This window comes from Atractosteus spatula, chromosome 4, assembly GCF_055471065.1.
Source record: "Atractosteus spatula isolate fAtrSpa1 chromosome 4, fAtrSpa1.hap1, whole genome shotgun sequence".
In the NCBI taxonomy this organism is placed as follows: domain Eukaryota; kingdom Metazoa; phylum Chordata; class Actinopteri; order Semionotiformes; family Lepisosteidae; genus Atractosteus; species Atractosteus spatula.
In genome coordinates this window covers 27,243,909-27,259,473 of record NC_142709.1, presented here as the reverse complement: position 1 = coordinate 27,259,473, position 15,565 = coordinate 27,243,909, and the positions used below count along the sequence as shown (strand labels likewise).

General features: G+C 34.2%; 1 protein-coding gene across 1 annotated transcript in view; it reads right to left on the bottom strand.

The window, feature by feature from the left end:
• The window catches only part of gpc6a (glypican 6a), a 337,751-nt gene that overhangs the window by 128,831 nt on the left and 193,355 nt on the right, over positions 1 to 15,565 (bottom strand). Inside the window, exon 4 of the mRNA XM_088913348.1 lies at positions 8,883 to 9,048. Coding sequence (XP_088769474.1) covers positions 8,883 to 9,048 — 166 coding nt within the window. The remainder of the gene's footprint in view (positions 1 to 8,882; positions 9,049 to 15,565) is intronic.

Here is a 15,565-nt window from a genome sequence, read left to right as displayed (position 1 = left end):
AAAACTGTATGTATTAAATATTATTATAAATATTTATCAATTATACATTTAAATGTTTTGAGGAATCAGATCAGAGAAAAAAATCAACATATCGAATATAGAAAATATATTTTTCTATGAGGCTTAGTGAACACAAATCCATTATAATACTAGAATGAGAGATGAGTCTATTTTTTCTCTTGCATAGTTTTTGCAGTTTTGTTTATTTGAGCCATTCATAATCAGCAAGCAAATTTAAAAAGTGACCAGGCAATTCTTGAGAGGTCAGTTTTAAAAGATGGTACAGTAAAACATTCACAATACAGTATACATCAAATTCAACACAGTTTTAAAGATAATAGCGATAACTCATCTTAATCCTCCAACCAAAGCAACTACAGGTACATCATGAATGGATTCCTCAATTAGTTGGGAAGACCAGACTACAGGACTTTTCTAGGTAATCTGAGTACTGATGAACTGGGATTTAGGGAAGGGATTGCTGTTTTATGAATAAAGGAACATTTATTTCCTTCTTCCTGTTATCCACCTAGCAAAAGTAATCACAGTTATTTTGATGCATTATTTGGTAAATGGTGAAGGGTTCCACTTACAGTATGTTACGCATTAATTTAGGGAGTATTTTTTTTATAAAAAATTGCTTGTTTTTTTTCCTTTAAGGCATTTGTGGCTCATGAGCAGATTTAGCATCTGATTAGTGGTTCTGTAAAAAGGAGGACTCAGGTACTCACAATAATTGTAAAAAATTGTAAGTAACAGTGGCAAATGATGTGTGATTGTGTTGGCTAATATATGTAAATAAATATTTGTTTGTGTTTTATTTTTGCTATCACATTCATTACTCTCCTACTCCACTAGGCCCCAAACAATGAAGTCATGTGCCTACACTTGTTACTGTCAGTATTTCAAGACAGTAGGAATGGTGTTGTCATTAACTTGTACAATTGCAAAGGCAATAGCAAAACAAGCTAGAGTCGGGAATTGTTTTTTTCTTTAAAATGGTAGCTTCATTTAATTCAACAGTTTTCAAAAACGGGTGTAAAAATAACACTACCAGCTGTCAGAGTAGGAGCACCCAAATGGTTACATTATAATGTTATGACAACAGTCTTGTTATCAGCCATGTTGCACTTCAGAATATTTTTGCAAAGTGCAAAGTGCGAGCACAAATGTTTTTTTTCCTTTGCTTAAAATTACATATTTACAAATATACTGTACATCTGTCCGCATTTTATATGATGAGCATCTTTAGTTTTCACCAACAAACTCATCTAAAAATATTGCTTCCTGGGATTTTACTAACACAAGTAGCCAAAGTATCTACCTGATATACAATGCCCTCAAGATTTATTCCTATTCCGATTAAATAGACACAAAAAACTCATATATCAGAAGGATTTATGGATCTGAATTAATTTAAAAGCATCTTACTTACAAATTTTACAGATTGGTCAAACAACTGAATTCCAGAAAACAAGAAAGTTACAGTACCTGTACTCACTCCGCTAAATATTTCTTTAAATACATTACAATTTAACAAAAAATAAATCTGAGTAACATGCTGGTCTTTGGAAGTGCATTGGAAGCCTCTGGAGCTCTATAGAGCCCTCTGATAGTTTCCTATTTTCCTGGGGTATAAATTGATGTAAAATGTAAAAAAAAGCAGAAGCAGCATGAATCATTATGGTTTTAAGGTCAGAGAGCTCTTCAAACATGGCAGGCAAGGTCATGGATTTCCAAAGGTTATGGCTATGAAGCTGAGTCATCCATATTACTCTTTAGTGTTCATTATTAAATCATTTTAAGGCTACAGGTGTAGTTGCCACCTTGCCAAGAAGAGAATACAAAAGTATCTTGCTACTGTGAGTTTTTAGGAGGCAACTGTAAATCTAATGACAATATTCAAAGATGCCTGCGTGACTGTGGATTTCACAGCTGGGTTAAAAGGAAGAAGGCAAACAAAAAAGTTACTCAAACTTGCCAAACATCGGAAACAATGTATTATGGTAAACTGAAATATAAATTTAGCTTTTTATACATGTTAATCGGTGATATATTTTGCATCAGAAGGGTAAAGATCATGTTAAGAAAATGCTTCTGCCCATCTTGAAATATTCTGTGGAGTCTAGAATGTTTTGGTGTTGTTTTTTCTCCATTTGTCTTGGAGTTATTGTCAAGAAAGGGAAAATCATGAACTAATAACAGGACATTTTGGCCAGACACATGGTTATTTTTGCCAAGAAGCTCAAGTATGGTTGAAATGGATATTCTAGCATGACAATGATACAAATCGTCAAAGGAGTGTTTAACTGCATACAGTACAAAATAAATGTCCACGACTGGTCACCTTAACTGCCAGACTTCAATCCAACTGAATATTTGTAAATCTAAACAACCTACTAAAGGAGGTTTCTAGCTTCTAATCTCTGCCAGAGGAGGATTTACAAAAATAAAAACTAAATGGGATGAATAAATATGACCCTCATGCGTTCTGGACAAAGATTAATTATTTATGCCATTTATGACTTTTCTCTGTACAATGCAATTACGTTTACAATATAACATTCTTAAAACTGTATTAAACAAGAAACATTATTCTATCTATGAATCTTTGTGTGATGTGAAGGTTTTTTTTGTATTACATCAGGTGTATAAATACATTTGTAGGGCACTGCAGTTGATTGCATGATTTGGGTGGCATTGTGGCACAGTGGTTTTCATTGTTGCCTAGCAGCACTGGGGACTGTTTGTATGTCCTTCCTATGTTTCATGTGGGGTTTTGGCCAGGTACTCTAGTTTCCTCCCACAGTACAAAGATATACTGTTAGGTTAATTGGTACTGATGTGAATGTAAACATTTTTGTGTCTGTGTATGCATTGTGATGGACTGACATCCCGTATTGTGTCCTTTGCTTTTTGGGTTAGGCTCCAGTTCCTCCTGCACACTGTACTGGATAAAGCAGTTTTAAAAAATGACATGAATGTAGTTTATTTCAAATATATTCCTGTGCATTGTGCCGAAACTTTATTCAGAAAATATTTAGATGGGAGGTGCTACCATGGGCACTATGGGCACTTTATTTATTGCACAACCAGCAACCATTAGAAATTTCAGTTCAGATAGGCCATTAACTATGATAAATATGAGATATAAAAATATAATGTAAATATATATTCACTTGGTGTGTGCCTACAAATCTGCAGTTCACAGATAAAATCAGTTCATGCATTCTTTCTATTCGTTATGAGGCTGGTATAGTGCATGAGAAAGGACTGCAGCTGGTTTTAATTCAGACAGCAGACAGTGTTGAATCAGAGATGGAATTGGATATATAATACAAGAAAGGTGCAATCTCCTGGTGGATTAAACTCAGTGCATCTCGGCACTGCACAAAAGACAGTGTTTGAGCTTTCCCATCTTTTATCCTTCATGGTCAGTAGAATGGAAACTTAATTAAAAAGAGCACATTTTCATTTTAAAACTAAGTTAAAGATTGCTAAATGACAACATTATTTTTTACACCCACTTTAAGCTGTACTCATAACAATGAAAGTGGCTATAATGACAGAATAGAAACCGATAGTAGAGGCTTTGAGTAAGTGTTGATGCTCTTGACATCTATGTAAATGAGTATGAAAAGAAAGTTATCACTCATAACTGCAGCAATTTTACAAAGTTATTATCAGGAGAATGTTTCTGTACCATGTGCATATTTGACATCACAAAGGATGATCAAGAGGGCACTACAGTGAATGTCACAGGCTAATAGTGTATGTGGCCTTAGTTGGAATCAAAGCAACCTTTACATCTGCTTTGCACCAGGTTGCAGATGCTGTCTTGTGGAATTGACTCATTTCTTTTGTGCCTTAGTCAAGCACATGCCTGTTCACTGGTCTCTAATCTGTAGATGACAAATTCCATCCCGTACCGTATGTTCAGATAGGATTCAGTCTGGCAGTTAGGTCATTCACAGCATAAACTATGTTTAAAGAAAATTATTGTTACCCAAATAAAATGACGGCATGTGTTGTTCTACTAGAATGCTGTCATGTCAAACTAAACCTTCAGAATGGGCAGTAAGTGAAGTCCTAGACCTTCATCAATGTAGCACTATTAAGTCAGAATGCCACCAATCACTACAAACGTAGTTCTGCAGAAACTAGACACTCCTGCCCAGACCATCAAATCTTCAATCTCACGATCGATTGATCTGCTGTAAACAACAATTAGTGTATTCTCTGCATGTCTGTGTCACACTTATGGACATCTATTATGGAAGTCTACACATACTGAAACTATAGTTCAGCACCAAAGAGGATTTGGCTCTATTGCTGGAAAGGCCACATGAGATTACTTACACCAGCAAAAATATGAATGACACTGAAGCCATTGTTGTCTTGAAAAGTAGCGCATATTGATTCCATTCTGTGTGTTTTATTTCTTGATTTTCAATAGGCTTGACTGACTCAATGAACTCCCTCATTAAAGAGGAAATTTTGTGCATATTGCATTAAGTCTCAAAAATAATCAGTTAATCAAAATGACTGTACAATATTTCAACAAAATCCCAAATCCCAATATTTTATTTTATTTACAAGACATAAATAAATATGTCTAGTTATTATATTTTATATAATGATGTCACTACTGTATGTATCATACAGAATATATAGTATAAAAAATACATATATTTTTACTTCCATAAAAGTAATCAAAGCCACATGTTTGATTTAAATATTTTCATAAATAACTAGGACAGTGTTAATAATGCATGCAACATTTAGCCTCCTCTCTGTTGGAATAGAAATACAAAATCTTCTTGAATGATGCTATGAAAGAGCAGATGTTTAAATTAGCTGAAAAATAAAACTCAGGGATAGCTAAATAAACTGCAAGCTATATTATAGAACAAGACACATCTTTAACCTCAGGGTAAACAAAAAAATCATAATTTTGGAACATTATGACCAGGAACTAAAACAGAAGAACATCTGAATTATAAATGTTAATTAAAGAGAAGACAGTACTAAGGACATGCTTTCCAAATTAAGAAAGGTTGCAATATTCAAAATGAGATCAATGTCCAGAGATATTTGAAATCAGGCAACAGCAACAGTAAATCAGTTAATGATTTCCTAAAAAAGAGCAGATACTGTATATCACGCTGCAACTCACAATTGAAAACCCACTGAAGCTGCCAGGTGTGAGCCTGAGCAGTACCTGGATGGGAGAAATCCTGGGACAACTTAAGGTTGGGGTTGGAAGAGGTGTTAGTGGGGCCAGTCCTAAAGTCCTAATGCCCCAGTTTAGCGGGGACACTATACTCTAAAAAGGTGCCGTCCTTTGGTTGAGACATTGAAGATATCTGTCTCTGGCCTTTGGTCATTGACCTGGTCTCCTAACCTGGCTTGGGAGAATTTTAGAACAAACCTCTGCTGTTGTACGCGATACCACAGAAATAGATGAAAGGTGGGGCAGTATCATCAAGAATAGCCACTGGACCATAAGTTGAATGTGGACTCTTTAACCTCCATTCATGGTAATAAAATGGACTGGGACTATAAAACCCTCTGTAAAACTGTTGCAATTGGGGGCACTGTGGGGAATACACCTTGTGTGTGTCTCCTTCAGTGTTCTCCAGAAGTGGCCATTTTTGTTACAATTAAACTCATCTCAAACCTTCAGTGGACTGCTCTGTGACTCCTTGCATCCCTACAAAGTAAAACCAAAGTCCTGACTCTCTTTGGTCGTTAAAGATGCCAGGGCTTTTTTATTTGAAAAGAGTAGAGGTATGGTCCCGGCATCCTGGCCAGATTGCACTTGGCATTTACTAATCATTGCTTCCTAATAATCCCCATCTATGAATTGCCTTCATCACTGTTTTCCTCTCCACTGATAGCTGATGTGTATTGAGTGAACTGGTGCACTTTTGTTGCTGTTGCATCGTTCAGGTGGATGCTGCACATTCGTGGTGTTGGAGGGGAGTCCCCATTACCTGTAAAGCACTTTAAGTGTAGTGACGAGAAAAGCACTATTTAAGTGTAAGGAATTATTATTATTATTGTTATTATTACTATTATTATTATTAAAACTATGAGAAAAAATAAGCTACAAATTAGTTCAAGAGAGGAGTTTTACTCATCAAGGAAAATAAAATCATTTCCATATCTAATTATATTTGTAAATAATTCAACCATCCAATAAATATTTAAAATATAAAGAAATTAATCTGAAAAGGTTAATGACCATAAACTCATCCACAAAAATGTTAACGGTTATTCAAAATGAAAATAAATTCTTCTTTGCGGTCCGGCCATAGACTTGTTAAAAATATTTAGGGCTGAAATGAAAAGGAAATGTCAAAGCTCTAAAAAACACTAATTACCCCTTATTAAAAAATACACTTAGTTTGATATATTAAAATCCTGCTATTAGGGTGAACCTCTTGTGAAATATTGAAACATTTGTAAAAGAGTTTATTCAGTTTAAAGTATTAAAAAGTATTTTCCTAAAAAAACTGCTCTGAGATGTACAGCACTGTAACATCACTTTTCAAAAACAACAAGGGACAAGGGAAACCAGTGAGGCAGCAGAACAAGTACAATCACACAGAAAGCTCCATCACTGAAGTGCAAAATTCTAGAATTTAAAATAGAACATTACAACACACCAATGTCAAAAACATTGACGCTGAGGACTTAAAATGTAATGTGCTGTTTTTCTGAAATGCTAGAAGAAACTAAGTGTCAAACTGATTACAGAAAAAAGAAAATGTATTAAAGGCAGAACAACGCTTTATCAGTGTTTCAGAATTTTCAGAATCATTTACAGATAATGATCTAAAGGAACAGCCAAACTCAAAACCTAGAAATTATAAGGCATGAAACACATTTCTTGACTAAAAGAAGAAGAGTGCTCAAAAAGAGGAGTGCAAAATGTGAGTCTCCTGTTTGAAAGAATGTATAGTTTCATGTACTGTATACTTGACAGCGATGAATTCTATTTTTAATCAAGAGTCTACCTAGAGAGAGACCATTTGACACACACTTTAAGATAGGCTCTTCTCACAGGGCTCCCTTCTCACATTCCCCTTAATTTGATTTAAAATCACATACTGTACCTGGGTTTTTCTTCTATTGCTTAACCCCTACTTTGACATCATCCACAATAAAAAATGACTTTTGCTCACTTTTTTTCCAGATGGGAATTTTTTGAACAAGTCTCCTTAGAAGAAGCCAACACTGGAGACTAAGTGACCCAAACTCCCGCTATACCTTTGTACATTGCAGGAATTCTAATTTTCCACATTTCATTTATTGGGTGCCCCTTTTGTTTCGATATCTCTGCTCTACAATATGTGCTTATGGCAGTCCTGGGGATACAGAACTTCCATTGTATCCTCTGCACAATATAGTCTTGTGGTCTTGTTGTATACTTATTGATTAAGAAATTTATAGAAATCACTAATCATTAGTATTATTTGGAATAAAGATATTTGTATCTTCATGGAAAATTTCCATCTTTTGACAGCCTTTGGAATAGATTGTGTTCTACTTCAGCAAACCGTGTTCTGTAAATGATTCACTTTAATTTTATTTCATGGAAAATACTTTAATACTCAAGTACTATTTATATTAGGCTTCACTGACACCCCTTTATTTTGATCATACTTTTACTGATTATGAGAAGCTAGCACTTTTTTTGAATGATGTGAACATGTCCAGATATTTTGGGAGTGAGAAACAGAGAACAGAGGGGCTCCCTGGCATTGAGATTGCAGGGGGAATGCACTCCCTGATTTTGAAAAGCTATTTTAAACAGATTTACATACTTATTAATTTAGTTTCATTTACCGTATGTTTGCTAAATGAACTGGGAAAGCAGCAAAACATGTATCTGGGAAATTAGCAAATCATGTAGTCCTGGCAGGTGTCAAGAAGCAAACGTTCATAATGCCTTTAACATAATTAGTGAGTTTCTGGCTGTTATATATGGTAAAAGATGGGAGGCATCTAAAAATTAACAATTTATTAAACAAGAGAATGCAAGAACTTTATACTGACTCCATTACTCACAAACGACTCTCACCACGGCAACCAGTGGAAACATAAATTCGACTCACTGCCATACTAATATGACAATTGCTGAAAATCCCAGAACACTAGAACACTAAGAACATATCACAGGCAGCTTTGACCATAGCAGTGCTGTTTAACAATAATGAAAATTCATATTTTTCCACAGTTTTAATTACTTTGAATATATCAAGGTATGCGGTTATACTATGGTGTGCTCCATTTTACAGTATGTCTCAATGAGACAAAGAAGTGTGCTATTTTCTCTATGAAAAGCTTCAGAAACTACACTTTTGAATATTACTGCTTAAAATAAATTGTGGAAGCTTTATATAAAAATTGAAAACCCTTGGTTTTTTGTAGGTCTTGCACATGTTTTCATATCTGTCACATGATTCTGAAACATCTCAGTGCACTGGTGTCCTGCCATACTGAAACATTTCAGAACTCTCTGGAGAGACATGACGTTGTCTCTGGAGGATTACTGACAGCTGCCTTGTCAGCTTCTTCTAAAGTGCGGCTTACTAATATGTTCTGTTGGAAAGCTTTAATGTTTTATACAAAACCCAAATTCCCATGAAATAAAGTGTAAAATGAATAAAAGTTTCAATATTCATACAGATTGTTCAGAAACAGGGACACTGCATGAGGAATCAAACTAGGTACTGTACCTACTGTATATCAGGTATCGTGCACTAAGCCTGTCAGCATTGCAACAATGATAAGCAAGGCAAAAAATGCAAGATCTTAAAGTTTGAAGTTTTTTTTTCTCTGACAATCCCAAAATACTGAGATCCACTTCTTACCTATGAAGAGATTCCATTCTGGGTCAAGATCAGCCTGGTTTGCAAGGCATCCTTTCATGACATTCAGGCAGTAGTTGTTGCATGGCTTTGCTGCAGGCATCCCTCGACAGTATGGGCAGTACAGCATCTTCATGAGTGCGCGGATGCACCCTGGGGTTAGGCTCACCTATGGAATTAAGAAAATGAACACATACTGAAATAAGTAGGGTATTCTACAGGCATTGAGGATTACATTGTTACAATAAATAGATGTTTACAAATTTACTATAGCTCCTATCACTATAAATAAATATTAGTTCAATACTTTTTAAGATGCAATAACCTGATTACAGAAGAAATACACAATATACAGCGAGCAATATAACCCAGACATAAAACAACAACAACAACAAAAACACATCCATCCGTTTTCTAAATGCTTAATCCAATTCAGGGTTGCAAGGGAGCCTGAGTCTATCCCAGCAAAAAAAACCCATATACAGTAAATTAGAAAACACTATATCAGTGAGCGATAAGATAACTGGTGAAACACCCCTATTGTATTTCAAACTTCAACTTTTTGGGTGTGTGTATTGTATCGAAATAGATTAAATATTTCAGAGCCACTGTGGTATAATATTGCAGGCTTTATTGAAATACATAAGCAGGAATAACTCAATTTAGCTGAATTCCAGTTTATGGCGACAGTGACAAGTGACAGTGTTTTCAGAGCTCATCACTCAATGTGAAGTTGTCTGCTGTGAATGCCATATTTTCTGCACAATAAATCTTTGGCAAAAGAAATAAAATACTGATAGTCAAGGGACATTAACCCTTCATTTCCCAATTTCGATTCCAGAAAGTTACATTCTTTCTGACACAGGAGGAGTTCAACTGGTCTTTTATGTAACACTTTTAAGGTTCTCTTGGACATGGTAATGTACATATGCTCATTAAATGGCATTCTGCAAGTCACCTAGTTTCTTTGATTGAGCTCTGGTCAGCTGTTAAATGGTACATAATTCAAGATAATGCAGAATATTAGATCTTATATCTCAGCCAGCTAGAACAGACTCAATAAAGATGCCTCTCTGTGATTTTTAAGAGGTTTGTGCAGAATAAGGCAATTACATTTTCTTATAAAGACTGCACTGAAGTTGTTATTTTTTGGTGTTAAAGAAAAGTAGTGACATCAAGGGGAGGCTGTAAGACATCAGTCTAGAATGACAGCACCTACTCTTCTGGAAAATTTAAATTGGTCACTTTAATCCTAACAAAAGGGATGTCTGTCTGCTTTACAGAAAAAATCCAGTGGTTGTTTAATATTCAATCTGGGACTAAAATGACATTTTTAATATTCTTGATGATAGTGGCTTGTGTGTTCATATGTCTTTTTGATATGATAGTGATCTGGGACTAAAAAGTTAACTGCCAGGTAATGTTTTTGAAATAAACATTTTAAAAACAATTTCATTCTCTTGAAAATGTTGCTAAATCAAGGTCTGCAAATTACACATGGCCATTGCATGACTTAAAAAGAAAATGCACCTTTAGAAATCCTGCTTTTTATTAATTTAAAAATATTTCCAGGTCTTTCAATGTTTCATTTGATTCCATCATGGATTTTCTGTGCTTACAAGTGCATTTCAGCAGATCCAAAGCAGATAACCACATCAAGATTTGTCCGTGAAGCATGTTTAGGGGATTGAATCAAATAAGCTTGTTCTGACAGATGTTATTTGCCAGTAAACACCAAATAATGCCTTTCGATAACTTTGAATACAACACAAGTGCAGTTTCATCACGGAAAGGTATGCTCAGATTGACACCACCAATTTTTTTTTGATAAACTGGGGTGACTAGGCCAGGAATCCAGGTCCTAAAAGTATACTGGGATAAATTACTTTGCTAAAAGGCTGCAACTTGAAACTTGTACTTGTGGCTTGTAAAACCTATAAACAGTCCTAGAGGTGCAGCTCTGCCACTTTCATTTTACTTCATTTTTGTATCAATTTTTTAAGTGTATGTATGCATTGGTGGTGATGGGGGAATAATGATTTCAGCCTTAGTAGAACACTGCTTTTGCTTGTTTTCAGAATATCTACATGTATCCAGAGGCTAGGTACATCACAGTGTGAACATTTATTGGCTTGCGGTGCCTCAAACCTGTCCAGACATTTATTTTTATGATAGCTGCTAGAAATCCAAAGACTAAGAGGAAATAAAGTAGAAAAAAAGCATTCATTTAAATATCAAGATAGTGGAGAAGGATGGAATAAAATAATACAATACTGTTTTATTTATCTTGCATTTTGTTCATTATTAAAATATTACTTTATACAATAAGAGACCTGAAATCTAGACAATTAATAACATGGCTTATCCCTTTCAGATTACTGCATAACAAACTTGTTCTGCATGAAAATAATGCAATTAACTTGGCGGACGTTAATAAACACAGAAGGCTGCTTTTAATCTCTGGAAATGGGAATCAAGATATAGATTAATTCTGATGCATTTATTTTGTTACAGATGGATAAAAATGTTTTTACTTTTTTTAACCTTGATTTAGAGTTTTACATTATTTGTTCTTTGATTAACATATAAAACAGAAAGCACTGGTGTTTTTTCCAGACTGCATTGATATAAATGGTTTAAATACAGTACTGTATATTTTACAGTGTATTTTAGAGGAACAACTGGACATTTATTTCACGCATTTGGAAGAAATCTAGTTCCAACTGAAATGCACTGCAACTAAATAAAATGTAGAGCATAAGCAGTCTATTGTAAACTGTAATTCCTGTATGTGACACTCTACATACTGCACTGTCATGTAAGCATTTACTTGATTCATGATAAAAGAAAAATAATTATTTCTGCCTACTCGGATCACCTTAGCTTTCCTGGGTGTTATTTTATTTATTTTTCTTTTCTTCCTTAATATGAGTCATGGCAGTTGCATAGGCACCATTTCATACGTGCTGACGTAAACAAAACCCTCTTTCTTCTTGTAAAAAAGCTTTTCCTTTCATATTTACTGTTACAGGAAAGGTAGAGAAGTCTTATTGAAACAATAATACAAGAGTACTAAATAAATGCTGACAGAACACTATGAAGCTTCGTACCCAAGAATACAGTATGACTGTAGAAAGACAAATCAAATTTTACCATTACAAAACCATGCAGATATCTCTGGCAGAAATAATCTTAAGCAATCACTTTAAATGTTTTGGCTTCATATATTAAGATATCATGACTTGTCCGTTCTAAACCATTTATCTTATTTATTTTTTAATATATTCAGGACATGCATCCCATTTAAAGCATGGTTACATTTTGCATGAATTAAATGTGCATAAACTAATTCTATCATTCTGTAACAGTTATTTAGTCCTCTCAAGGGAAAAAGTACTGACAGAACTCATCAAACTAATGTTTCACAGCACTAAGCTTGACACCAAGAAGAGAATCTTTGTCATCACAGAATGTGTTTTGTTAAAATTCTATTTTAGGATATGGGATATGAAGAAACAGTTCTTCCAGACACAGCAGTTGCTGGAGCTTTTTTTTCTTCTTCATAAAGTATAGTTACTAATACTTCTAATATGCTTCAGAATAACTGACAAATTTCCCCTAAAGGAATATGTTAGAGTGAATGTCTTTTGTACTATACAGTAGCTGTTCAAGATTCAAGAAGCTGCCTCAATGTCTTTACTCCTTTCCCTTATAAATTAACATGGATTGAACTGCTGACTTCAAAGCCATGAGAAGTCTATTTAGGGTATCATTTTCAGAGCAGGTAAAGGTCTAATTACATAATGAGCTCATCTCAGAGGGATCCTGTGATAAGAATCAATAGAGAGGCCACTTTCTCCAGCATACATTTCACCCTGACCATCAATTTCTCAGCTACTTGAATTAACCTGGATAGCTCTAACTTTAAAATTGCTTGAGATGTAAAACTGTGTAACTCTGAAATGCATTTGTAATATGCATTTGTGTATGATTTTAATAGTTACAGAAACTGTAACTTCAAGATCTAATATGTACCTACTGCAATAACATTTGAAAACAATGTTGTTTTAGTGTTTTTAAAACAACTTGAATATATTAAATGCACAGCAACCTGTTTTATTGGCCACATGACCTGTTTCTAATGCTTGCATGATAAAAGGGATATTCAACAATAATATTTTATTAAGGTAAGTATTAGGATGCCCACTTTCAGTCTGTTTCTTATTCATATTCAGTTTTGCTCAAGACATTTTGAAGTCTTTTAAATAATACAAGTTTTTTGATGAAAGCCAATTCTGAATTTAATATTCCTTCAAATATTCAGACGCTCAGATGTAATGCCTTCATAACAAAAGCTTCACACTGAGTGAATTTATGAATTAAATATTTCAGACTTCCATCTGTCTGTTCAAGCACATGCAAGACAACCAAATCCAGTTCAATTTAAAAATATTATTTCTCAGAAAGCACTTCCTTGTAGCACTATGCTGGGGAGCAAGTGAGTTCTTATGACATGCAAACACAGGGGAAAACAACAGACGTACAAGTTTGACAGAGTATGTTTGTCAAAAAGCCTGACATTTCTCTAAGGAGTTTACCTTAGGTCAAGAACATACTGTATTGTATGATGGAATATATGCATAATACACCAAATCACTTTTTACAACAGTTTATAGTCAAAATGAAGTTGGATTAAAAAAAAAAACATTTATTTTTGCACCTGGAATTAAGTTCTGTCCAGTTACAGGTACTGTAGTTGAAAAGGAGTGGAATACTGATTTTAAAATCTGATTTCACTTGTACCCATGTGGAAGAGATGGACAGAAATAAACAAGCCAGGAATGCATCATCATACAAACTGTGCTGGCTCTAGCTGTGTGGTTGAGATGAAATAGCTTTTTTATTTTGTTTAAGTGTATTTCAGACACTTAATTAACCTCTAGTAATGGGTTAAATGGGGAGTAGAAGCATTTTTTTTAATAACAAGCATCACATGCTTAGGGACAGTTAAGAAAATAAATCAGTGTAAGTAAAATATTGAATGTAGCAATTTCAATGACAAAAGTGTTGCTCCTTCTCCTTTAGAAAAACCCATTTCCCACACAATTTAGAATTGTGTACTGGTAATTAGTTTATTTTGTGGCAAACTAAGAATGGAATTTGGCATCATACCTGACAGAAAGTTCATTAGTTTTTAACTTTATTTTGTAGTTTGAGAGTGAATTCTCAAAATACTAGGTATAGATGGCCAACCAAAAATATCAAGACAGGATGGAGGCATTTTCTTCTATGTAAGCAGACAAAATGCTGATGCCAACTTCAGAATTAATTTTGATGCAGCCATAATTAGGAAATGTCAATGTATAAATGTTTTTTCCACAGCATAAGCCTTAGAGGCAATAAGTGCATGATAACTGCATGATGTCTGCAACTCATTGAGCTCACCAAGTATATTATATAATCATTGAAGATGTTTTAATTTATTTGGAGATGCACCCACTGCCAGTTCTTGCTTATGCTGAGGTACCGTTTTCTTCAGCTTTCAAAATGCATCTTTAACTGAATTGAACTGTGGCGATTTACTTGGTTCGTCTGCTATTTTTTACTTTTTATCAGCTTGTTTTGTTAATTAATTCTGCTGTTGCAATCATTAATTAAATCATAAATAAAGCAATGTAAGAGCCGGTTCTAGAAATGTATGTCATGTATTCTAAGTCAATCTCTGGTAACAGAAGTGTAGAGATATGGAAAATTAATAAAAATGTTTAGATCTGTGACAAAAGCATCCTAAACAATAATTACATGGGTAGATAATACTGTATCTGGGCAGTCTGATAATTTCAGGAGTCCAGCCTGTTATCACATGTTGCCATGTGAAATACAATGTCTGAAAAGTTATTTTACAGAAACCCAAACAGCCTTTGACTGTCCAAATTGTAACCATATGTGTAGTTTTTCCATGCAGTATTCCTAAACGAGGAATATACATCTTTTACATGCCATGTACAATATACTGTATGAATATCTGAATACAGTTAATTTAATCTTTTTGTTTATAGTGGATGGAGGGCAGGTGGGAATTGCCTTTACTTATATTCCACACTCTCAAAATCCATTAGCTATCAATGATTCCACCAAAGATCAAAGGTCAAAGACAACACATACATGTACAGCCATTTTTGAATTCTGTAACTGAGAAAGGTCACAATAAAAAACAGTATAACAGAATAATCCACATTCTATTCCACAATTAGATGGATTAACTGAACTCCTAAACCTGTTTTACCTAACTGAATGTATTTACCGGAAATAAACCCTCAAGTTATTAGTAATAATGTTCTTGGCATAATACAGGTAATTATAATAAATTATAATTTTCTCAGAAAATAATTGACCATACAAGACAAACCAGGATTTCTTTAATCGGTGATATTAACAAACCTGTTTACAGTTTTGTACAAAAACTTTTTTTTGTTTTCCTACATTCTTCATGGTCACAAATAAAGATATTCTTAAAGTCAATGTGTTGTTCCTTTATTTGAATAATTCAAATTCTTGTCAGGTTTCTTGAATCACTTCACATCTTACACATCATGTTCACATCTTTCATCATTTTCTTCTAACCAAAATGATGCTATACTGTAGATCAGTTTGGGAGACAAATTAAATATCATAATAGATTTATG